Here is a 26,125-nt window from a genome sequence, read left to right as displayed (position 1 = left end):
CAAAAGTCTTTTCTCCACAAGATTATCAATGTCTCGTGTGATGAGAACCTTCCTATGTATCTCATCTGTCTGTAATACTGCAGACAATGAAAAGCAATGTGTTTCACTACTGTTAGAATGGCAAAGCCATTTGCTGCCCAATGTCAGCAGGTTTCATGGAAACAGCCGCTTTGTCAAATACTAATAAGCTACAAGCAATCTAAAATTAGGTAAGAAAGGGAAATATCTCTCAAGAAAATAAACTGGAATCATTATTAAGAGTCACTGTTCATCAACTGGAATCATTATTAAGAGTCACTGTTCATCAACCTGCATTCTAAACTGGGCAGGAAGTTTTCTGCCTCCTAAAAAATACACTACCAAATCACATCATTCCCTACTTTACTTGAAAACACAGTTGTCAGTCCTCCCTGGGCTGTATTCTACTCACTGCTCATTCTTCAGAAGGTAATACTGGCAAGGGTAGAACAAAGGCAGGATCTTATCCAGGACATGAACCACTGTTCTCAAATGCCTCGACTGGACCAGAATTCCCAACAGTGAGATGCCTTCTGCACAGAACTTCTCGATGCTATGGAAAGAGACAAAGGCAATGAGCAGTCAAGGTTGCCAGTTCAGGATGATTTTCTTCCAATGGGCCATCAGCCCACTTGCCACCCAGATGATCTCAGGTCTCCAACACATGTTGTGCATAGCCAAACTTCACACAGAAATACCAGCACTGGGACTCAGGAAGTACAAAGGAATTTAACAGTTCATCTGTATTTTTACTTTATAGATGAGAACAGTGAGGTATTCATGCCCAAATTCACATAATTTCCTAGTGCAAGGCCAAAATGAGAACCCAGGTTTGCAAATTTCCAGTCCAGAGCACTGGCCACTACCCAATTTTGCTTCCCAAATGGTGTTTCTTCTAAGAGCCATGGGGCTCTCATTGTCTGCGTATTTCCACAAGGTATGCGAGCAAAGGGAAGATTCAAAAGTGAGTTCACTCTGTTAGTATAAGCTGGCAAAATTCTTCTGAAACCAATTTGCATAAAAATTTATCTATTCTCTGACTCACTTCAGAAAACCTATCTTTAAGAAATAATCTCAAAGGTGGAGAAAAATATGACAGATGAGTCATGTAAAGATGCACTTTTCAAAATTTAAAAACACAAACTTAAGAGGCAGAAATGATTATGTAAATTTTGGAAAAATCCATTCATTGCAAATATTATTACATCACATAAAAATAATGCTTATGAGGGGCACCTGGGTGGCTTAGTCGGTTAAGCATCCGACTCTTGGTTTCAGCTCAGGTCATGATCTCAGAGTGAGATCGAGCCCCAAATGGGATTCCGTGCTCAGCACAATTTAAAATTCTTTCCCCACCGCCTTTGTTCCTCCCCCACACTGGCACTCTCTCCCTCTCTCTCTCTCTAAAAAATAAAATAAATAAATAAAATCTTCAAAAAGAATGCATATGATATCCAAGGGCAACATGGTAAAATTCTACTATACTGATGCTGGGGGGCAGGAGGGTGAACACTAATAAAGAATCATATAGAAGGAAAAAAACACAGGGATGATGTCACGCCAAAATGGTCATTGTGCTGGAGAAGCAGAAGTAAGTGGCTCTTTCTCCCATCTTCCTACTTCTATAGTTTGATTACACTGCCTTAATTCTAGGGTAAAAAGTCCTCTCAAAAAATAAAAGTAACAGCACAAAGATTATGCCACAGGAAAATGTCTGTAATATCAGAATGAGAAACAAAGGATTTACAAAATTATGCATACATTATAACTCTAAAAAAGATCAAAGGAAGAAATACTGCATAAAAACCAACAGAAAAAAAAAAAAACAATGTTTCGTTAGGGTGAGAAAGATTCTGGGTGATTTCTCTGCCTATTATTCTCTGTACTACATGATACTATATTCATGCACAACTCGCATCCCTGCACACTCTGTCCCCAACCCCAAGCACATTCGTGAGATTGTTTTAAGTTAGTTCTAGTGTATATACATCCCTGACTACCATAGTAGCCCAAAGAGAAACACTTTATTCTCATCTTCACTCCCATTAGGGATTCAGTAATCAGCACCAAGCAAACAGACCCACGGTAGCATCAGCGAACAAGGAGATGCGTTCCCAGAAGGAATACAAGACACAAGAGAAATCATGAAAGATTAAGTTCAGACCACTACACTCAGAATCCACATGTATCACCACTCGCTCAAGGCTCATCAAGTCTAGTACTGTCATAACTCCCGTTTTAGAGATGAGGAACCTGAGGTACCGGAAACTGGGCCTAGCAAATGACACTACAGTTACTGGAAAAACGCAGACTGCCTTCCAAAGCACCTGTGTAACATCTCTCCTCATCCCAGTGGATCAGTTCTACCCCCTTCCACCGGACTTTCACATCTGTCCATCACAGCTGGGCGTCCTCACCCACCAGCTCACCTCCACTCCCTAATGTGACGCAGGGGCTTCAGTCAGGGGCGCTTCCTCGTCACCCCACACCTCCCCCCTCCTCACTCGGACACCCACTGCTCCCTCCCATGTTCATGTAGCCAAGCACCTCCTACTCCAAGCTGCGGAGATCCGCAGATGACAAGACAATGCCCCGCCCTCGAGGAGCATGGAGTGCAGGGGAGCGAGAGACACTACCTCACTGCGGTACAGTACGGGTGGGGCTCAGAGTGCACAGGTGCTGCGGGGAGTTGGGGGGGTGGGGCAAGGCCCGTGGCTGAATCTTCCACATTGGGGGCACTGATCACCTGAGCAGATGAGCATCACACTCTGCCCCCAGCCTCAGATGCCTTCTCTACTTAAGACTCCTCTCCAAAGCTTAGCTCCTCCATGTAGGCATCCTGCCCTCATGATCTCCCCTTCCTTGAAATTCCTTCCCAATCCAGGCTGTACCGTAGAATAATCTGGCCCCGAGGCCAATGAGATTCGGACTCTCACCCTCCTCCCCATCCAGGTAGCTTTAGAATCACTCTAGACAGCACTGTAAAGAGTAGCCAGAATGGCGGAGCATCGTTCCACCAACCTCAGCCGGCCCCCGGTCACATCTTCAGCGCCAACTGCTTTCTGTCCACCAGCTCCACTGAACTGCCAGCAGTCTGAAGGCAGCTAACTACCAATTCCGAATCTCTCCCACTTCAGAGCACAAACAACTGATAGGACAGCGGGCAACCCACTAAAAATATACGTAATGTGAAACAAGATGTTGAAATTGGGATGCTAATGAGATATCACAGTGAGTCTAAAATGTGTGAACCAGGAAGTGTGGAGGTGAAAGAGATTTTAGAAAAACAGGTAGGCTAGAAAAAATTAATATGCCGTAGGAAAATGATCTTTTAAAAAAAATAATGGGATTTTTAACCAGTTAAGAACTCATTCACTTACTCTCTGCACCAGCTACTTATGGCACCAGCTACAGCCATCATCAGTAGTAGGGATGAAATGGTAACACAAGACAAACATGGTTCCTGAGGTTAGGACCTCACGGACGATCCCGGGAAGACTGAACAGACTACAATGCAGTGTGGCAAATGCTCCAGTGAAAGAAACAGAGACAACTCTGGACTCATGCCAGAGAGACATGTGACCTGATCAGGAATTTCCTTCCCCTGGGCAGGTTTAGCCCTATAGGAGAGAAGCTGGGCTGCCATTAAACAAAATGCAGTATGGATGGCCAATTATTTTTATGTGCTCTCTATTCCAAGGAAAAGAAAACACTTACTGCTGACATGAACATTCCACTCTTGTGGAAAGGCATACCCTCTCCATACTCTACGAGGTGACTCTCGGTACAAGTATGTCTTATATGAATTTGGGCAGCATTTCCCCTGGAGAAACCATTAATAAGGCTTATGATTTGGTCCTTATCACCCTTGGATAGGTTTGATGGAGGCCTCAGACCTTGGGATGTGCAAAATGAGATCTAGAATCACTGACTGAGATTCAGCAACCCTAGGGGTTCAGCCCACACTGTACCTGTGGCCCACGGCAGTCATAGCTAAGGCCAGATAACAGCCGATGGGCATGCCCGCCTTAACAGCCTTCAAGAGAGGATGAAACGTGGGTGACTCTGTCATGTCAGGCACAGTGCTGGAGAAGGGAACAGTTGGACAATTCTGCTGTATTCCATAATCATTTTTGTGCAGTTTTAACCTCAAGATCAAGTTCCAGGCCCACTGGTTAAATGAGGTCTCAGGTGTCTCTCCATATCGAACAATACTGGCCAAATAGGAAACCTAAAACAATTATTTATTTTAAACCACATTAGTCACATACAAATTAAATCAGTAAGCTCACCCACCCATTTCCTTCTGTGATCGACAACGTCCTCAAAAGAGAGGACGTACTACTTACCAGTACTCAGTGTTTGCAGCACTCAATTAAAGCAATTTCTCACAACTGACCACTTCCGCTCACTTGCTAGTCACTTTGTGAACCTGATCTGAGTCAGTGCAAGCAAAGGAGTAATAATACAAAAGCTGGTACACAACAAATGCTGTGACGATAAGTAAGTTTTAACAACCAGCTGGAGCCTGGGAGATCCTTTACAGGGCTTGTCAATTTTGGTCCTGTAAAAACTCCCATCATGGTCAGTTTCAAGCTACCAACAGGTTAACAACCTGGTTTGCAAAGTTCCTGATTGAAGTCTGTTCCCCTGAGCCAGTACCTGCCAGGTCTAGCTCACATGGATTTCCACAATACTAAAATGGTCATATGTAGGCTACTTCTCAAAGAAAAATCTTTATCCAACCACAGAATTCAATTTTAATCTCTTAAATTGCCAGATGTTCTTAGGCAATCTAAGGGTAAACACTGTAACTGTATCCACCCAGGCAACTTACAAATAAAGATGTTCTCCATATATAAGAAAAGGAAATACCTGCTTCATACTTTCAGAAAGAAGCCCGGCATAGGGCTTCTGTGCAAGGTATTTCTGGTACGCTTCAAGAACCATTAAAGCCACTTCAGCATGGACTGCTCGATCCAGATGAAGGGTACCCTTTGAAGGAGAAAAATAATTACAAACATGCCATCTTGATTTTTTTTTTTAACATACCCTTGAACAAAACGACTAAGAAAAGTAGTAAAGAAGGATCTTGGATACAGAACTTGAGCTTTCCAAAAATTACATCCCCTAACAATTAAGTTATAAAACGACAATAGGAAAAGACACTGAAATCTTAAAGAACCATTATACTGCACATCTAAGTGCAGTATAGGTTTGAAACTGACTCATCTCGGACCCCACATATCAAAGGTATCTTTGAATGTAACTCCCCTGTCCCTACCCTAGAAGCTCTATAAAGTCTTTGGGTTACAAGTTTAAAGGCATTACCACAAACTGGGAAATTGTTCAATTATTATTAAATAGGAAAATATTTAATAAATTACATCTATATTTCTTTTCATTATTCTATCATCAGTGGAAAATATGTAAGATGCTCAACAACACAGGGGCACCTGGGTGGGCTCAGTCACTTAAATGTCTTGATTTCAGCTCAAGTCATGATCTCAGGGTCTCTGCTTGAGATTCTCTCTCCCTCTCCCTCTGCCCCATCTGCACCCCGCACTCGCCCCATCTGCACCCCGCACTCCCCCCATCACACACACACACAGGTGCGTTCTCTAAATAAACAAATAATAAATAAAATCTTAAAAAAAAAAAAAGATACTCAACAACACAGATAAAATATTCCTTCAGAAGCCTGAAGTTGCCTATCGAATTTCCCATCCAATCTTCCTTGCAACCTGAAGAAATACATTTCTTAATCCTTTAATGGAAGATGACTTTCCTAACTAGCAAAGGATCAATCGTAGAGACTCTCACAGGGAAGTCTTCACACAGCCTGGTGGGAGAGGAAGGCCTAGGGGGAGGGGGGCTCTACTCACAAATCAGAGAACGTGAAGATGGAAGACAACCCCCTATAGCGCTCACCCACCAGCACTGGAGTGGGAGAAGCTCCAAAAGGACCCAGGGGCAGACCCAGGTAGCTAGGGACGTCCAGGGAGAAAAGCTGCCTGGCTCCAGTTTTCTCATCTATACAACAGAGGTCAAGTTCATGCAAACCTCACAAGACAGCTATGAGGACTAAATGATTTGCTCAGAACAAAAGCTGGCAGGCAGAGAGGGATGAGTTCTCTTCCATTTTCCCTGTATCATATCGAAACATTCTGCTCTAGGAGCTAACTAATAAAGTCTAGGGTAAAGAGGAAGGCAAGTTTTAACAATTAAAATCACTGACATGGCATCTTTGGAGACATATGATACATATGATAAGTAGCAAACTCTGAATAATAATAAGCTATTATTAATAAAGTTATTAATAAACTATTATTAACAAAAACTACCACTGCTGAGTACTTAATGTGCACCAAGAATTGTCCTAAATGTTCTGCCTGTCCTAAATTGCTGAATGCTTACAACGACCCTACAAGGTAAGCACGCTCTTATCAATGCCGACGGATGACCAGCTGAAGCCCTGAGAGTTCAGGATGCCTTCAGGGTCACGTAGCCAGGAGGTGGCAGAGCTGGGAACAGAACCCAGGCATGCAGGCTGGCTGTGAGTGCAGGTTCTTAAGCAATGCACAGTGTTTCAGGCAACAAATGTGGCAGTGACATGTGAGACAAAATGCAGGAGAGGCAAGTAGGAGGAACTTCAGTAAACAGCAAGAGAGAACACAACAGATACAAATGATCTAAGGAAAAAGTGAAGAATTTTCACCATGGAACAATTTATCTTCATTTAAAGGATGGTCACTCTGCAAAACAGAATTAAAGGAAAGACCCTAAACTCTGACACAGCTAATAGAATTTGCAGACCTTGCAAATGATAATTGAAAATGTTTTTACATTTTGAGAAAATGTTTCCTTAAAACTGATGTGTATAGAACCTCCAGTCTCTAAAGGATGGTTTTAACACATACCTGTTCACCAAATCCCCAATTCAGTCCTTCTAGAATAACGCAGGCCAATTTATTCTTCACCACTGTCAGGTTATAATTCAATAACCAATCCCGAATCACTGCTATCTCAGAGGCAGATGGTCGCCAGAGATACAAAGGCAGTTCTTTAAACAAGTATAAAGAAACCTTATTTGAAAGAAAATGATCATAATTAAGATCGAAATTAAGAACAATCCTGTGTTACTTTAATATTATATTATTAAACTGCTTGAAAATTTTTTTTTCCAAAAGGAAGTGAGGTTTTGTTTGATTTTTAGACAAATGAAATGGACATCATGCACAACCAAATGAAGTAAGTATTAAAACCAGTAATACACCAAAAGCACATTTTGTTACCCTTTGTAAAGGTCATTAATCTTTTATTATATATAAAATGGTTTACTTCCACTTAAGAAAACCATTTAAGAGTACCAAGACCCAAATTTAAAGCTATGATAAATGAGGAGATAGTCATTTATTTTACAAGAAGATTTAACACGTTAAATAATTATTTAAATAAACAAAAAATAGAACTAGACTAAAGACAGAGAACAAACTAGTAGTTGCCAGAGGTGAGGAGAGTAAGGGGATGGGCAAAAAGGTACAAACTTCCAGTTATAAAATAAGTCACAGGGATGAGAACTACAGATAGGGATTACACTCAATGATATTATAATCACTTTGTATAATGACAGATGGTGACTACATTTAGTGTATGGCGAGCATCTCATAATGTATGCAACTGTCAAGTCACTATGTTGCACACCTGAAATGAATATAATATTGCATGTCAACTATAAAAAAATAATTATTTCTTCTGTGACATTTAAAAAGGTATTTCTGTTAGCTTCCAAGCAATCTGGGGAGGAGGGAAAGGACTCGATGGAGGTGAAGAGGAAATAAGATGGACCAAGAGTTGGTAACTGTTGAAGCTGGATGATGGATACAAAGGGATCCATGACCCTATTCTCTCTTTTATAGAGATTTGAAAGATTCTGTAATAAAAAGTTTTTAAAATCTGTTTACAAAAAGTCTATAGCATCAACTTTGTGAACAACATATCCATGTGTGCAAATTAAGATAAATCTGGGTTCACTCAATAGTTTGTTTTAAGGGGGACTGATCAGAAGAGCAATTCATTTTATAATGTCTAGAACAGTGCTAGCCAATGGAAGCATAATGCAAGTCAATATGTAATTTTAATTTTTCTAACAGCCACCACATTTTTAAGAGTTAACCAAGTAAAGTTAATTTTAATAATATATTTCATTTAGTCCCATACACCCAGTACGTTATCAACATATAATCATTACACAAAACTATTGAGACAGGTTACATACTTTTGTTCATATGAAGTCTTTGAAACCTAGTGAGTAGTTTACACTTACAGTACACCTCAATTTGGGCTAGCCATCTTTTAAGGACTCTATAGTTACACATACCTAGTGGCTACTGTATTGGACAACACAGATCTAGAACATACATACATACTAGTATTTTTCAGGTTTCTGCACTGCTCCCAATGAGAGGCAAAACAAAATGTGAAAGAACAGTAGAAAGAATCAATTTTAAAGAAATCTTTCCTTTGTGTGTATGTGTGCACTCACAGTTAAATTTTCATGAGGACTTGTTAATAAGGGTCTTGAATATTCTCAATAAAATGGTAAAATAATAATTTTAGAGATGGAAAAATCCTACTTTACCCCATGAGAATTTGAAAGAAAGGGCAAAATAATGGTTCTAGAACAGTTAGCACAGCAATGAAATCCATCCAGAAAAACATCTATCCCAGCTAGATAAAATTATGGTTTAGCATGTATCTGTCCACTAAGAATCAAAGTGTGACTATCATGAAAGACCTAGGGACATTAAAAGGTTAACAAAGGAATATTACCAAAAACTCTACGCCAATAAATTCAACTAGTTAGATGAAATTGGAAAATGCCTTTAAAAACATAACCTACCAAAACTAACTAAGGAAAAATAAAAATCTGAAGAGCTCTGTGTGTTTAAAAAATGCAAATTGTTATCAAAGGGTTTTCTACCAAAAAAACTCTAGGGCTAGATGATTTTTTCACTGTTAACTCCATCAAACAGTCAAGTTAGAATTAACAGCAATCTTAAAAAACTCTTACAAGAAACAGAAGAAGGAATGCTTCCCAACTCACATGATGAGGCCAACATAATCCTAAAATAAAAACCTAACGAAGACATAACAATAAAACTAGAGATCAATACCCTCATAAATATACATGTAAAAATCCTCAACAAAAAATATTATCAAACTGAATCTATCAACATATATCAAAAATAATACACCATGATTCAGTGGCTTTTATTCCAGGGAACAATAATGGTTCAACATTTGAAAACTAGAACAGTTTAGAGCCCAGAGATCATTCCCAGTCTCTGGGGCTAGATCTGATTCCTGATTATCCCAAGGTGACAACAAAAATCTTCAGAGCTATCCTATTCATCTAAAGGTATAGAGGGTTTGAACAAGTTCCTCCAAAAATGTCAGCAAGTTCACAGAGTGCAAAGGAACTACAGGTATAAACAGAGAGGAGAGCCATCTTTAACAAGATGTGCTCTAAAAACCTTATGGTCCCAACTTTTACAGTTAAATATACCTCTGGGCAGAGTTTACTACTTGAAGTATTATGACTAAATTTAAAATATAAGTGTACTCAAAACCAGAAAAACACTTAAGAGAAAATAGTGATGAGTTCAATCAAATGGGAAGAATCTTGTGACACCTCCCCCATGTATATTTCTTTGGGACTCATCCCATCAGATAATCACTCGAACCTGAACAACTAAAAACATGCTCCTGTATGTTGCACATAAAAAGCCTTTCATCTCAACATAAGCATATCACAGTGGGCTACAATGCTTTCCTTAAAAACTACTACTGCCACATGGAAAACAGTATGGTGGTGCCTCAAAAAATGATAAATAGAATTACCTGATGTTCCAGCAATTCTACTTCTGGGCATATCCCCAAAAGAATGGAAAGCATGATCTCAAAGAGAAAGCTGTATTCTCCTATTCGTAGCAGCATTATTCACAGCAGCCAAAAGGAAGAAGCAATCTGAGTGCCCATCAAGAGATGAACAGACAAACAAAATGTCCATACTTACAATAGAATATTATTCTGGCTTAAAAAGGAAGGAAATTCTGACACATGCTATGACATGCATAAACATTGACCACAATATGTTAAATGAAGTAAGCCAATCACAAAAGGAGAAATACTGGATGGTTTCACTTATATGAGGTACCCGGACCAGTCAAACTCATAGAGAAAGTAGAATGTTGGCTGCCAGGGCTGGAGGGAGGAGGATGAAGGTAAAGGAGACTTCCTGTTTAATTGGTACTGAGTTCCAGTTTTGCAAGATGAAAAGAGGTCTACAGATGGATGATGGGGACGGTAGGCAGCAAGACAATGTGAATGTACTTAATGTCACTGAACTTAAAAAGGGCAAAAATGGTATATTTTATGTTGCATATAATTTACCACCATTAAATCTTTTAATGTAAAAAAAAGTACCATGTACTCTTCCAAGGAAAGCACGGTATATCATGTATCCTTTATTTAGAAAAAAATGTGTCTCGTGAACCAATCTTTCACTGGAATTTGCCCACTTTTGTGACAGTTATCAGTCATCTATCATACAGGAATAATGCAGTGACTACAAGACAGAAGGGCCCTTTGCAAATACCATACAGAAAAGTGCTTTAAATGTTCCTCTTCAAGTTATAATACGTGACTCCCTGCCATTAGAAAAACTCACACATTACAGCCTTCTTAAAGATGATGATGAAGATCTTCGTTAAGTGCATGTTTTTAAAAAATGGCACATGCCTACAATGGAATGTTATTTGGCCATCAAAAAGCAGAAAGCACTGACTCATGCTACAACACGGATGAACCTGAAAAACATTACGCTAAGTAAAAGCAGCCAGTCACAGACCACCTATCATATAACTCTGTTTATATAATATGTTCAGAAGAGGGGCGCCTGGGTGGCTAAGTCATTAAGCATCTGCCTTTGGCTCAGGTCATGATCCCAGGGTCCTGAGATCAAGCCCCACTTTGGGCTCTCTGCTCAGCGGGAAGCCTGCTTCTCCCTCTCCCACTCTGCCTGCTTGTGTTCCCTCTCTATCTCTCTGTCGAATAAATAAATAAATAATCTTTTTAAAAAATAAAAATAAAATTAAATAAAATAAAATGTCCAGAAGAGTCAAATCTAGAGACAAAAGGCACATTAGTGATGGCTTAGGGCTGCCAGGAAGAGAGAGACAGAGTGTAAGAGTTAAAGACCTTGTGGTTTCTTTCTGAGGTGATGAAAATGTTCTAAAATTGAGAATGGTGATGGCTGCGCAACTCTATGAGTATACTAAAAGCCATTGGCTTACAAGCTTTAAGCAGATTAATTGTATGGCATATGAATTATATCACAACACAGCTGTTTTTAACATGGACAAAGATTACAAAAGGGGCTGTGACAAATGACAGAAGTCAACCTAAATCACCACTTTTAATTTTGCTTTTGGCTGATGTAAATAGGGCCTTTCTTCCTAATCAGGGTTGTTTTCTTCCAAGTATAAAACATAAAAATTATGACAGCCAAACAAACTTTGAAATGCAAACAGTTATGAACTACAGACTACAATTAGAAGAAAAACCTGTTAGGGAGGTTACAGACTTTTTGTACAAAGCCGCTAACCCCAAGCAGGCCTGGTGAGTGGCAGAGCCTGGGACACGTACATGCTCTCTTCACCCTGCTGTGCCTGTGACTCAGACATTCCCAACAACCTATTTTTCTCATTGCTCCATGAGTGTAGGATTTAACAGAACAAAAAAAGCAAAACAAACAAAATCATTGCTCTTACCATTCCCACCTGGTCAATGGTGTCTTGAACTCGATCCAAAAGGATAGATATTATCTCAGGGTGAACAGCTGTGATGGCCCCTAAGAGCTCTCGACCAACCTTTGAAAAAGTCTCCCTGGTGGACAGGGTGATGTAAGATACCTAAAGGTGGGAGAAGGTGGAAATGGTACTTTCAGTCAATTGTCAGTCAAAAGACAGTTCCATACTTCATTTAGGACATCTTCAAGCAAACGAGAAAGAATCTCACACTGAGCCTCAGGTCACACTATGTTCAAGAAGATGTCGAACCTTCAGAAGGCAAACCGTCTATCCTGAGGCTGGGAGTCAGAAGGGGCAGGGAAGCAACTATAAAACAACAACTCCAACTGCCCTGCATAGTAAATACATCCCAAAGTCTGTCTGTAGCTATAAAATAGTCCCTTTGGTGTAAAAACTTCTTTAAAACTGCTAAAATGATAAAAATCAGAATGCATTTCATAGAAATACCTATTTTCTCCTACAAAATAAGATCCCCACTGACAAGAGCTTCTAAAATAGCAATGTTCACCAATGCCTCTTGAACAACATATTCCGAAGTACAGGCTGCAATCCATTGATGTCAATGGCAAGCAGATTTTTTTAAAAATACAAGGGAATAGAACAAAAAAATAACAGAAAAAAGTGAGAGTGCGTCTCAGTAAGATTAAGTGCTGCTTCAATTTCACACATGTACACATACACACAGACACACAAGAAGAATCAGAATGTAATACACAATGTAATTTTTACTCTAAGTACTGGCCAACATCCTTGAAACATTCAAGAATACAAATGTTACTTTCACAAAAGACCTTGAGAACACCACTTACTGTATATGAAAACAGTCTTTCCCCAACCCCCTGCAATATTCTCATATCATGAAGATAGTCTGGCATGCCAGACTGATTTAGGCCTTAACTTCACGCTAAGTACAAAGTACAATAGCCTAGTGTTTGAATAGCCTAGTATTTGATCCTGGAAAAGAACTTTAGATCATCCAGTTGTATCATTCTCAAACCAGAGTACTGGGGAGAAAATTATAAACTCAGATAATCTTCTTCAAACATAATTTGACTTCAAGTTTACTTGAATAGTTTGGAAGAAATACTTTTTAATGAAAATAAACAAATAAATGACACCCTAAATGGAAAATATGCATCTTTTTAAATATATGGGTTATGCCTCTAGACACTCAGGGTCCAGAGTCTACTCTCTTCCTCCCTTAGTGACGGCTTAGCGGAAGAAGGCAAGGATCTCATCCCACCTCGTCATTTTATAGCTGAGGAAGCTGAGCCCAGAGTGGGAAGGCACCTTTTCAGCTGTGAGATGGGAAACTGCTAGCAGAGTTAAAATAAGCACAGGTCTTCTATGTGAGCGTCAGTATTCTTTCCACCACTTCATATAAACTGGCTCGGCAGGGGCGCCTGGGTGGCTCAGCTGGTTATGCGCCTGACTCTTGATATCAGCTGAGGTCATGATCTCGGGATTGTGGAATCGAGCCCTGTGTCAGGCTCAGAGCTCACTGGGGTGTCTCTTGATATTCTCATTCCCTTGCCCTCTGCCCCTCCCCCCACTTGCACACTAAATAAATAAATAAAATCTTTTTACAAATAAATAAACTGGCTCAGAAGCCAGGCCTCCGTGTTACTGGCAGTGTTGTGGGGCAGAGCAGCAGCAGACACTGTTAAAACCGCAAGTGTCAGGCTGTGCCAGATGGTCTATTCCTCATTGAAACTCACCCATCAAATGTCAAGAGAGTAAGGGGAAGTGGAATGAGCAGGATTCATATTTTCAATACTCCTTATAGCAACATGATATTCGTTTGATTTTCTACCTCCTTCCATACCCAGTACAAGTTAGTCACATTTTTTTTTGTAAAGCAATCCCAAAAGAAACATCCCAAACAATCCCAAAGAAACAAACATCCCAAAGAAAACAATCCCAAAGAAAACATTTTTTAGCTGACTTCTAAAACTTAATATTCTAACCTCATATATCTCCAGAACAATAATTTTTATGAAATCTTCATCCACATTGGTTCTTCTGGCCTGAGCCATCTGAGCAAATGTAGTCAGAAGGCAAATCTCTTCCGAGCTATTCATGGAAGAAAGACACTTCTCAAAGTTCACAAAGTGTTCTGGGTCTGCAAGTTCAGGGCAAGAAAATTAGAAGAAAGAATGAAGAGATATCACTTTTAATCACTCTCCCAGAGAGAAAGGAGGTATAAAATTAGAAGATATTTAGAAATATCTTTTAATATATTTATAATATTTAGAAACGATTCTTTGTTCCAGAATGGATTTCTACAGGCTTCGGGGGAAAAGGCAGGGACCAGATGAAATTCCAACTCTACATATAATGTAGCCTCAAAGTTAACACTTAATACCCCCAAGCCTCAGTTTCTCCATCTGCCTTAAAAGGTTGTTGAAGATTAAATGACACTAGTGACTAGTGACAGGTTTTGTCACCAGGTGAGACACCTTCAAAGACACATCTGAAACAATTTTGTTAACTGTCAGCCAAATGAATGATGACGACCTTACTAATGAGAACTGCTAAGACTAGCAAAGCACTCAGTGCAAACACAGCATTCATTCCAAACAAAAGAGATTTTCTTATAAATGAAAATCTGGGGCAAGAAAGTAGTTACAACCATGACTGCAATACTGCTAAATGTGATAAATAGTACACAGTGTGTTCATTCTACCAACTTCTCCGAGGATGCAGTGTACGCAATACACTATTTTGTCACTAGGGGGCACTAGAGTTTTGGGATCCATGACAGAAAACTAAATGCTACAAAGGCAAAGATACAGGGGAAAGATTGAAAAAATAGTCTGTTTAAAAAATACATTCCCCTGGGCGCCTGGGTGGCTCAGTGGGTTAAGCCGCTGCCTTCGGCTCAGGTCATGATCTCAGGGTCCTGGGATCGAGTCCCGCATCGGGCTCCCTGCTCAGCAGGGAGTCTGCTTCCCTCTCTCTCTCTGCCTGCTTCTCTGTCTACTTGTGATCTCTCTCTGTCAAATAAATAAATAAAATCTTAAAAAAAAAAAAAAAATACATTCCCCTGATGGAATTTGCACAATAAGAAAGCAGTAAGCCTACACTTCTTTCCAGGTGTTTACACATTTCAGAAATCAAAGGTAGTCCATCAAATGTTATTTTCAAAATAACTCCATGGGGGCATTTACAACCCAATTTTCATTTCTCATCCCCGAGCTGGGATCATACCAAGTTCTACCCAGAGCATTTCAAGAATAATGAAAACTGGAATTATCATTCTAATATGTCGAAGCAATAAAGCAGTCTTTCGAATTTCAAAATTATTACATACGAGTATACAGAGTAAAATGTTCTCTTAGTCCTTCTAAAAATAAAAGGAATAAAGCCATGAAGGCACACTGGGGGGAAAAGAGCTGCACAGCACACTCTGGCCAGACTGTACCTTGGAGCTGCTTCTTGCACTCAGCAGGCGGGAGAGCAACGCAGAGCTTCTCCAGATTCCCACTCTCCACCTGGTGCATGAGGTAGAAGAGCTTCCAGAGCATCTGCACCGACAGCGTCCCAAAGGGCATTTCTGACATAAACAGCCAAATGCCAAGTCTGCGTGTTTTAAAGAGTAGGAATAGTTTCATTTATCAGTCAACTTCACCACACTGAGAAAGCAGGCAGACCTGCTCTGGTAGAAAAAAAAAGTTCTTACATCACAACACAGCAATTTTTCTAACATGCTTCGGCCACCGACACCTCAAGGACAGGTAACAGTAACAGCAAGACTCGCACAGGAACTTTGTCTGTGTCAGGCCCTGTTCTACTCACGCTGCCATACAGATCATCTCACTCCGTCCTCACAAAAACCAAGGCAAGTATTACTAGTGACACTCTCCCCACTTTACGCGTAAGGCTCCTAAGGCACAGGAAGGTAATAGGAGGCAGAGCTGTGTTTTGAACCAAAGATCTTTTTAAGGCCTGGGTGACTGGCGCTTAGATACGGATGCCTGTGTCTGAGTCTACGTGCAGGTACGAGTGTGCACACAGACACATGTGCAATGAGAGAGAGGACAATCAAAAATCCTGCAGGGCCTCTCCACTCATCACTGAATGAAATTCACACTCCTCAGCCCCACGTCCAAAGGCTTCCACTATACAGCTCAGACCCATGTTTCTAACCAGAGGCCTCGCTGCATGCAGAGTATGAGACCATTCCTGGATGAGCCCGGCAAGAATCTCGTACCTCCAAGCTGCCATCCCTCCAACTGTGAAGCCCTCCTCTGATTTCCTCCTCGGCACTATTATAGAACTCCATCCATACCTGACTTTGGCAATATCATGCCCTTTATGGGTGGTTCTTAAACCAGAGCGGGCAGAAAAAATCACAGGGAGACTATTCTAGGGGGGAGAAATGAGTAAAGGACAAGCAGGGCTAGGCTGGGAGAGATAAATAGGGGGCTACGTGATCAGGCTCACAGAAATCCCAAAAATGTGCAGGCGTGGAGAAACCAGGCATAATGGAACAAACCCAACCACCTGCCCTAGGCCTGTGGGGTGGGTGTCTTTTTTATGATAATCACCTATGACCAACAAAGAATAACCAGACCCTAAAAAGGAAGTAAGCCATTGAAGGTATTATCACTAGTCCTTGCTCAATGTTGGTATCAATAGAGATGTTAAAAACAATGTAAGTTCCTTGGTTAGCTTTCTAGAAAAGACCAACTGTAAAGGCCATCAGTGGCAATCCTGTAGGAACCCCTCTCACTCTTGAGAGCTTTTTCTGTATGTTCACTTAATAAACTTCAATTGCTTTACTCACACACACACACACACACACACAGACAAACAACAACGACAAAAAAAAAAACCAGGAGACTTTGTGGGAAATGCAGATTCCAAGGCCTGCCTACACAGATCCTGATTTTGTAGGTCACAGCTCCGGCCCAAGAATTTTCAGGTTCTAGTCATCCCGGGTGACTCAGACTCAAGTGCTCCTCAAACAACACAGTGAGAAATGCCTCAAGTTGCTGTAATTTACATACACATACAAACCACAACAATTTGAGAGTAGAAACCAGGTTTTGTTCATCTTTGAATAAACTTAAATGTAACCTAGAGCCTTATATTCAAATTATCCCCTACCTAAACCAGTATCTTGCAAACAATCAGCACTCAGTAAATGCTCGTTAAAATTGGGTTAAAAAATGAATTTTATCTCAAAAAAATATTTTAAAAAACAGGGAAGCACTCAAAACTGTTGCTGTATTTTGGACAAACCTACAAATTGACCAAATACAAACAAACAAAGCTTATTAAGAGAAAAAGAATAAGAAATTAAATAGTATAAGCCAGACCCACATCTATGCGCCATCACCATGCTACTAGTGGCCCAAATCACCACTGACCTAGATTCTGAAAAGCAGTAGTTAGACTCCTGAGCAAAGGTTGAAGAAACTGTTAAGTTCAGTTGGGCCAAGCTTCTGTCTTATTAAATAATTATCCTAACACCTCACATAGGACCTGACTCTCTTGTATAACTTATCCCAAAACAGTAAGAGGAATTTAAAGAGGCCTTAAAAGTAATATCATGAGACTCTGTATTTCAGGCCATGAAATCCCCCATATGGCAGCTATGCAGTAAGTCTGGCTTAGGTTTTTGCTGTCCTTTGGTTTTGTTTTGCTTTGGGTTGGGGGATAACCACTGTCAGAAATTTCTACTGGAAAGCCAAATACATTTAAATGTCATCATGGCTTTAAATATCTGATTCTTGTGTAATCTCTTTCCTAAAATAAATTATACTCAAGAACAACAGTTCTCAATATTTTAAAGTTTAAAATGACAGGACTGCCTTTGTGAATTACACACAGGAGAAGAGTTCACAGCTCCAACTCTAGGAATTGGTAACTATGGTGAGAGCTTTCCATCTCAGCTAAGTGGCCACAAGGACAAGTGACAGATTAGACACAGGAGACTATTCCTGACCCCCAGCAGGATTCTGCACAGGATCTGGTAAACCCGATGAGACCACCAAATTTATGGACAATATAGAATGAGTAATGAGTAAAGATAAATATCTAAGCCCAAGTTCTATATATCTTAGATCCATGCCTTCCGAGTGCCTAAAAGTGCTTAAGACTTAGTCAAGGAGTTCTGATATTTCTCTAAGTGAGCAGTTACTCTATTCTTCATCTGAAGCCACAAAGAACCACCACCACCTACATCCAAAAGGTCCTTCATGATTTAAAAAGTATTTCCATATACTACTGCATTTCATCCTGGGCACATATCCATGAGGTCGATGGAACAGGCAGAATCATTACCATCATCTCCATTTTATAAATGAGGAAAGTGAGAAGACAAAGACTAGGTGACTGGCCCAAGGTGCCAGTAAACAGCAGGCAAGACTCAAAGCCACTGCACAGCACACACTGAGTACGGCTGAAGTTTGAGATCATGGCAAGAGGGAGCACAGACAACTCAGAAGAAGGCAAAGCTGGGGAAGAGCTGGCAGCTCATGAGTGGACTGGAGGCCAGCAAACATCTCCCAGCAGAGGGCACAACGCTTGGCAGAACTTGCTCCTACACTTGGCCAGATGCTCAGGGAAGACAGTGCAGGAGGCACCACTGTGCCCCTGCCCCTCCCTCAAGTGTATCCCAGGCTAAAAGCAGCAACAAAGACAACATGACCAGAAGACAGCATTTATACAGCCAAGCACAGGGGCCCAGGACCCATGAGAATCCTCACGGTAAGACAACTTGAACAATAAAATGGGCAAATCATTTGTGCTGTGCACTGAGCACCTGCCCTGCCTCACTTAGGCACTGAGATGGGTGGGAAAGAAAATTCACACCTTGTTCAAGGCTTCCCCGAAAGCTGAGAGATGACACCACTGAGGTATCAGAATCAGGTTATTTTAAGATTGAAAAAAAAAAAAAACTTAAAAAGAGCATTTCAGTCCACCACGACAGATAAGGAAACTTAAAGACAATGAATTTGCCCAAGATAAGAAACAGATGAAATGCACTCAGACATTATTGTAAGAGATCTAACTGTAGTCGATGACTTTCGCACCAATCTTCCTCACGAGTCAGGGAGCCATTTCTCAACAATCATCATCACACGTCTTACCTTTTGGCTTTCAGCACATGCAGGACAGCTCTCAGAAACAGTTCATCAAATTCAACCTGTAGTTTCTCCACGGAGTAGGGCTGCTGGGCCAGACCCAAGCCTCGGCTGTGGCTCACAAACTGTGCCCAATGGTCGCTCACATAACCAAGGGTCATCCTAAGCAGGAGGAAAGGCAATACAGCACTTTTCATTCACGTACTCAATCCTGGCACCTTCATATTACATTGGAAGCACTAATTTACTCAGTAGATATTCATGGAACACCTGCTATCTTCGAGGCTCTAAAGATAGTCACTGGGAGGGCAAACCCCACCCTTACGTGGCTGACATTAACGGAGGCAAACAGACAACAAAGTAAAGGGAAAAGTATAATCTGTCCAATGGTCATAAGTGACGACGAAAATAAGTAGGAGAGGGGACTAAAGTTTCTCTGGAGTTGGCCAGAGTAAGGAGGTTGGCTGGGAGCAGGAAAGGCCTCACTGAAGAGGGACGTGTGAGTAAAGACAGGGGTATCTAAGGGAAGAGCATCCGGGTAGAAGGAACAACCAGGGAGAGGGCTCCAAGGCATAATCAGGATGTTGGAGGAACAGCAAGGCAGCCAGCGCGTGAAAGCAAGGTAAGCGGGCAGGAGACTGGCTGGAGACGAAATCAGAAAAGTGACAGGAGACCAGGCCACTTCGAACCCTTTGGCTTTTATTCTGACCAAGACTGGGAGCAGACAAGTGACATGAGCTACTGACTCACCACTTACAGGGAACACTGGCTGTTGTGTGAGTAAGCCGAGGGCAGAGCAAGGGCAAAAGCAGGAAGACGAGTCAGGAGGCATTAACAATGATATTTGTAATTCAGGAGAAATATGGGAGAATGAACTAGGGCGGTAGCAGTGAACTCGGGGAGAAGTGGCTGGATTCTGGAAACCGCGGGTTTCATTAGTTTAAAAGGATGCGCATCTTTCACACTATAATCCCCAAAAATTGGAATGTGCGCTAAACTGATAACGTGCCATACTTCCGTAGCATTTTTTCTTAGAGGCACACAAAATGCATCTTCAGAACTGGTGTCATCTTAGATTTGATGACAGTGTTTTGAAGGTAGAGATGACAGAATCGGCTGTCACACTGGATGTGGGGTATAAAAAGACGGGGATGACACCAAGTATTCTGGCCTGAGCAACCAGATTAAAGTTGCCACTTACTTAAGACAGAAAGGCCAAGGAGGAGCAGCTTGGGAGGTGGGATGGGGGAGGTCCATTGGGTGTATTAAACTACAATGTCTGTGAGTCATCCAAGGGGAGGTGCTGAGTTGGCAGCTGGGCTTACAGGCTTAAGAGAGAGGCACGAGCTAAAAATAGAACTCTGAGAACCGCTGTAGTGCTTCAATGACATTTAAAGACATGAGAATGGATAAGGTCCGAAGAGCAAGTTTCGATGGAGAGAAGAGGTCCAGGAACCGAGTCCTGGGGCCGTACAACATCAAGAAGTTTGAGAGTGAGGGTGAAACAACCAAAGAGGCAGAAAATGAGAAGCTAGGGAAATGGAGGAGAAACCAGAATATGGGATCCTGGAAACCAAGCAAAGAAAATGTTTGTTTTCTTTTTAAAGATTTTATTTATTTATTTATTTATTTGAGAGAGAGAGAGATCACAAGTAGGCAGAGAGGCAGGCAGAGAGAGGGGTAAGCAGGCTCCCTGCTGAGCAAAGAGCCCGATGTGGGGCTCGATCCCAAGACCCTGAGATCATGACCTGAGCCGAAGGCAAAGGCTTTACCCACTGAGCCACCCAGGCACCCCAAAGAAAATGTTTAAAGGAGAAAGTGAGCAACTCTGAGAAAGCTATGTCAACTATGGGAGAAATATAAGGGAGAAGACTCAGAACTGGCCAGTGGCGCAGTAGAACAAAGTTCATTAGTGCCCTTCATTCTTAAGAGCTGCCTAGGGGGTCCAGGGGTGGGGTGTGGGGAGAGCCTGACGGTGGAGAATTCAAGCAAGAATGGAGGGAAAAACCTGGAACCAATAGATGACCTGAAGAGAGTGACCTTATAGAAAACAGTTCTACAACTGGAAGGCGTGAGAAGAATGTGCAATAGATACAAAGAAAAATAAGCAGATGGAAGACAAAGAAAGGTCATAATACACTATAATAATCAACTGTATTTACACAGAAATATTATAGAATGAATACCGACCTTAAAGCAGGAATAACAATGTCTTTCCTACAGAGTTATTGGGAGAATAAAACGTGAAAGTATATCGCTGGCATGTAGCGGGCACTCAATCCTACATCACATAAACGAACCCAAGGACAGGCTTTACCTTATTCACCAAGCTCAATCAGAAAATGAACGCCTGAACTTCTAATAATGAGTACATGGGCTTTTAGATTTAAAGAAATTACTCTCCCAAGTCACCAGCCATCCTCCCTTCCACGGTCTCTTGTTTTCAATACCCTCTACTAAAGGCTTTTAAAGACCTTAAAAGTCACAGCCTTGCAGGGCATCCTACAACCATTTACCTGGCTTTACAAAGCACATGGAAGCACATCAAAAATAAATTAATTATAATCAATTTTGTTTAGGAAACCTCACTGAGGAAGGGGAGAGGTTTTAGAGGCTTTTAAGTTGGAATAAACAACAGCATACTCATGTGCTATAGGGAATGACAGTAAAGACAGAAAAATTAATAATGCAGAAAAAAGGATACAAAATTAATTCAATAAAAAGCATACATGTTCTCAAAATTTATTCATACTTGATCATAAAAGCATAAACTCATTTTTCAATCAAATAAATGATAATGCTTTCCTCAGTTCAAAACAGGGGCCAATGACAGAAGTTTTTGCAACTTTCTTTAAATGGCATTTAACAGAAAATCAGGATAAGAATAAATAAGAGAGGTAAACGGAAAACAATGACATGACAGAGCTATTGCCAATCCTCTGCAGCTAAGTGACAATTCCCAGGTAAAAGTGAGGAAGTAGAAGAACACAAGGAGCAAAGGAAAGGGAGAGAGGCTTCAAAGAGGCTTCATTTTCCATGACTGAGCTGAGTTTCTCTGGCCAAGTTCAACCCAGCAACTACTTTGAGAACCTTGACTCCAAGAACAATTATCTAACAAACCAGTTAAATTTGAGATAATTAACCAAATATTCTGACTGGAAGCATTCATAGATTTCCCATCTGCCAGATGGTGAAAAAAAAATTCTTACTTTTATGATAAATCAGACCCGAATCGTACACTGAGATGTCCATCATCTCAATTTCACACAGTATGTATGCCTGACCCAGGCAAAGGCAAACAGAAACAGATGTACCAACAGCAGTATTACCTGATCATATAACCAATTCGCTTCACAAACTGCCTGTAGCGTGCCCTGTTAAAGGTTTCTAACCCCACAGCCAGAAGCTCCACTAGTGAGTTAGCAAAGGCAAAAATTTTCATCATCTCTTGAGGTCTTGTTGTTTCAGGTGAATAATCACCTAGAAAATAATTGGAGAAAAGGGAGAAATTAATATTACTATCAAAAAACAATGAAGGACACAGATGTAAACACCTCAGTGAGGAAACAAAGCCAAAGGTGAGAAAACTCAACAATCCCATTGCTCTGGCTTCTCTGTCAACATGACATGGGGAACCTGAGACAAAGTGTAAAATGAAAGCAATATATTTAAAGCTGGTGACGTAGGGGGCACCTGGGTGGCTCACTCGGTTAAGCATCTGCCTTCTGTTTGGGTCATGGTCTCTGGGTCCTGGGATAAAGCCCCACATTGGGATCCCTGCTCAGTGGAGAGTGTGCTTCTCCCTCTGCCTCCCCCTCCTTCCTGCTCATGCCCCCCCCCAAATAAATAAATACAATCTTAAAAAAAGAAAAGCTGGGCAGTGTGCAAGCTAGCTGACCTTTCTGCATCTCAGCACTAGGTGGGAAATTACAAACACAAGAGAAAGGAAGGAAATCGCACTGAGATATGATGCAACCATGTCTGCACGGGAGGGCCAGGCACCCAGGAATCTGGATCAGGAACCTGCCCAAGTTGGAAGGCTGGATGCTGAGCTCCTGGAATGAGCTTGCCACAATCCTATTTACCACACAACAAAAGAAATCAGTCTACCTTTTGCTTTAAACCCAAGAAGATGCTGAAAGAGTTCATGGAACGGAAACTGGGATAAAAGGATAACCAAGTCATCCTCATTAAGGAGAAGCCAACTGGTCTCAGGATCTTCATCCTAAGGGGAAAGATGCAAAATCATGTCAGCTGATTGGATCAGAACACACCAGGGTCTAGAGTTACAAGAGTTAAATTATCACAGATACAAGTCCTACATCAGGTCCATGTGTCTTCATGGACTTCTCCTCCTACTATCAGCTCCACAGATGGGCTATAAATCCCCCGAAATTGCAAGCCCAATTATATGTGCATCTGGGTCATACCCATTCTTCCATGGCTGAAACTGCCCTCATTAAATGTCCATTCCAAAGAAGATTAAATAAAAAATTCCTCAAGAGTGGAAAATCTTACTATAAAAGCTCAGTGTTTTGATAACATGAATTTAAGAAACACATATTCAGGCCAAGTTACTTTAGCTACAAGTCTCTTGCCCCCAAATCAAGGCCTACTGTAGTATACACTGCCTTATGGCAAAGTAATCTGCATTTGCTATAGCTACTGAAGCTCTGTTGCCAGTTAGTGCTGCTAAAGCAAGAGAGAATAACAGGCCATACGTAGAGATTATACAGGAGAAACCTTTAGGGTTTTTTGTTTAATACCAAGCACTAAAGTCATCTTAGAAAACAAGTTGATTTGTGTCCTAAAATATGCTACATTCAAAAGGGAATGCTGTAAAAAGATGCAGACATCCTGAAGAATATATCACCTCAATTTCAACAAGGGACTAATGCATTCATTGGTAACCTCCCAAGCCACTCCTCCCCCCCACCCCCGCGATCCACCCCTGCCCCATTTTAGGTCCTAAATGGCTTACAAACAAGCCTCAGAAACTCTACTTAGAGCAGTAGCTCTCAACTCTGGTTCTACATCAGAATCACCTGGGAGGCTTTTACACATCTGGACGTCTGGGTGTGGGCCTGGGCGAGATTTCTAAGTTGCCCCCTGTTTGTTCCTTTTTTTTTTTTTTTTTTTAAAGATTTTTATTTATTTATTTGACAGAGAAAGAGAGAGACAGCAAGAGAGGGAACACAAGCAGGGGGAGTGGGAGAGGGAAAAGCAGGCTTCACGCTGAACAGGGAGTCCGATGTGGGGCTCGATCCCAGGACCCCTGGATCATGACCTGAGCCGAAGGCAGATGCCCAATGATTGAGCCACCCAGGCGCCCTGCCCAGTTGGTTCTAATATAGAGCCAGTATCAAGAAACCACTAATGTGAAAAACTGAGAGTACTTTCTTTCCTGCAGCCTTCTGAGTCAACAGCACTCTCAACATTCTCACCTACTCCCCAGGTTCTTGAATTCACTCAACAGTCAGTGAGGACTAGCCAGGGGCCAGGCACCACTGCAGGGTCCCCAACCATCATCTGTCTCTGGGAGTAAATGCAGGAAACCTTCTCTCTCAGGGGATAACACTCTTGTGGAGGGGGGCGGGTGGGGTGGGAACATTTCACCACAATCTTTAAATACAATTTAAAGCACCAGCTTCTGAGAAACTCTCTTCAAGGTGACTGCTGAGTCTCTAGCAGAGATGTCTGAAGAGGAAAATGAGTGCAAAGCAGCCCCCCAGTCCTGAATGAGCACTTGGATAAACACACAGACGTGATCCCCATGGCTGCCACAGCTGTCATTGTGAGAACTGTCTGCTGCAAACTGTCAACTTCTTTTAAAAAGAAGGAGTCTTGGGGTACCTGGGCGGCTCAGTGGGTTAAAGCCTCTGCCCTCGGCTCAGGTCATGATCCCAGGGTCCTGGGATAGAGCCCTGCATCAGCTCTCTGCTCAGCGGGGAGCCTGCTTCCTTCTCTCTCTCTCTCTGCCTGCCTCTCTGCCTACTTGTGATCTCTATCTGTCAAATAAATAAATAAAATAATTTTAAAAATAAATAAAAAATTTAAAAAAGAAAAAGAAAAAGAAGGAGTCTTGGGACGCCTGGGTGGCTCAGTCATTGGGCGTCTGCCTTTGGCTCAGGTCATGATCCCCGGGTCCAGGGATAGAGCCCTGCATCAGGCTCCCCACTCAACAGGAAGCCTGCTTCTCCTTCTCCCACTCCCCTGCTTGTGCTCCCTCTCTCACTATCTCTGTCAAATGAATAAAATCTTAAAAAAAAAAAAAAAAAAGAAAAAGACAGTATTTAAAAAAAAAAATAAAAAGAAGACTTAGTAAATCTGGTCCCTGGCCTCCTTGACAGCACGTCAAATCAGGATGTGGACCATAAAAGAGCACGTGGGCAAGTAACTATCTGGAGGGAAAATTCCTGACAGATACACGAACCCTATGTACAGCAGAAAGAAAAATCAACAAGTACTATCTTGAGAAACTGGATTTGGATCACTTAGTTCTCACCAAGAATAAAGAACCATCTTCTACCTTACAAATGAGACGATCTGGATAGGAAGTATTCATAAGAATTAAAGGAAGAGCTGGGTAAGCTCCAGCTCTTTACTATACAGACTCACATTACCTGCTGGGAAAACTCCTTCACCCCCTGCACCTCAGTTTTCTCACACCAGTACCTGCCCTCATGGGGCTGTGGCAGAAGTCAAGGAAAGACCACGTGACAAGTGCTTAGAACAACGTGTGGCACATAAGAGGAGCTCGACAATGATTAATGAAAATGACGCAGACACAAGTTACCTCTTCTCCTCCCTCATCTACTAGCGTCCACGTCCCGGATGCAGGCCCCGAGGAGGATGGCTTCTGCTCACTGGGCTTCATGTGGCACAGGAATTCCGCTCGATTTCTGAAGGACAAGGGAGATCACGCCAATCACATGAACACAGAAAGCCCGCATGCGTGCACTCTGGGTCATCTACTCAACCCCGCAGAAGCGTCAGCCGGCCACCCCATCATCACATGGTTTAAACTACTAAACAAATAAGACCTAGCGAGAACTCAAGGTGGCTAAAACCTAATTTTGGTGTGCAGACCTCGAGGATCCTGGATTAGTAGTGACAAGTAATTGCAGAGAAGCCGTAATG

At 41.6% G+C, this 26,125-nt stretch overlaps 1 protein-coding gene across 2 annotated transcripts in view; it reads right to left on the bottom strand.

Moving 5' to 3' along the window:
• Positions 1 to 26,125, bottom strand: part of EPG5 (ectopic P-granules autophagy protein 5 homolog) — a 100,512-nt gene that overhangs the window by 54,890 nt on the left and 19,497 nt on the right. Inside the window, exons 7-17 of one of the 2 annotated variants that reach the window (XM_032859492.1) lie at positions 25,782 to 25,887; positions 23,096 to 23,210; positions 22,315 to 22,465; positions 18,992 to 19,147; positions 15,316 to 15,473; positions 13,859 to 14,013; positions 11,853 to 11,993; positions 6,939 to 7,103; positions 4,894 to 5,013; positions 3,990 to 4,249; positions 431 to 571 (exon numbers count right to left, since the gene is read on the bottom strand). In XM_032859492.1, the coding sequence (XP_032715383.1) occupies positions 431 to 571; positions 3,990 to 4,249; positions 4,894 to 5,013; positions 6,939 to 7,103; positions 11,853 to 11,993; positions 13,859 to 14,013; positions 15,316 to 15,473; positions 18,992 to 19,147; positions 22,315 to 22,465; positions 23,096 to 23,210; positions 25,782 to 25,887 (1,668 nt within the window). Of the gene's footprint in view, positions 1 to 430; positions 572 to 3,989; positions 4,250 to 4,893; positions 5,014 to 6,938; positions 7,104 to 11,852; positions 11,994 to 13,858; positions 14,014 to 15,315; positions 15,474 to 18,991; positions 19,148 to 22,314; positions 22,466 to 23,095; positions 23,211 to 25,781; positions 25,983 to 26,125 lie in introns of those variants that run through there. The other variant, XM_032859493.1, reaches the window with a different exon arrangement.

The sequence above is a fragment of the Lontra canadensis genome, unplaced genomic scaffold (genome assembly GCF_010015895.1).
Source record: "Lontra canadensis isolate GAN:19392208 unplaced genomic scaffold, GSC_riverotter_1.0 scaffold17, whole genome shotgun sequence".
NCBI classification, from domain to species: domain Eukaryota; kingdom Metazoa; phylum Chordata; class Mammalia; order Carnivora; family Mustelidae; genus Lontra; species Lontra canadensis.
This window is presented reverse-complemented; position numbering and strand designations above follow the sequence as displayed.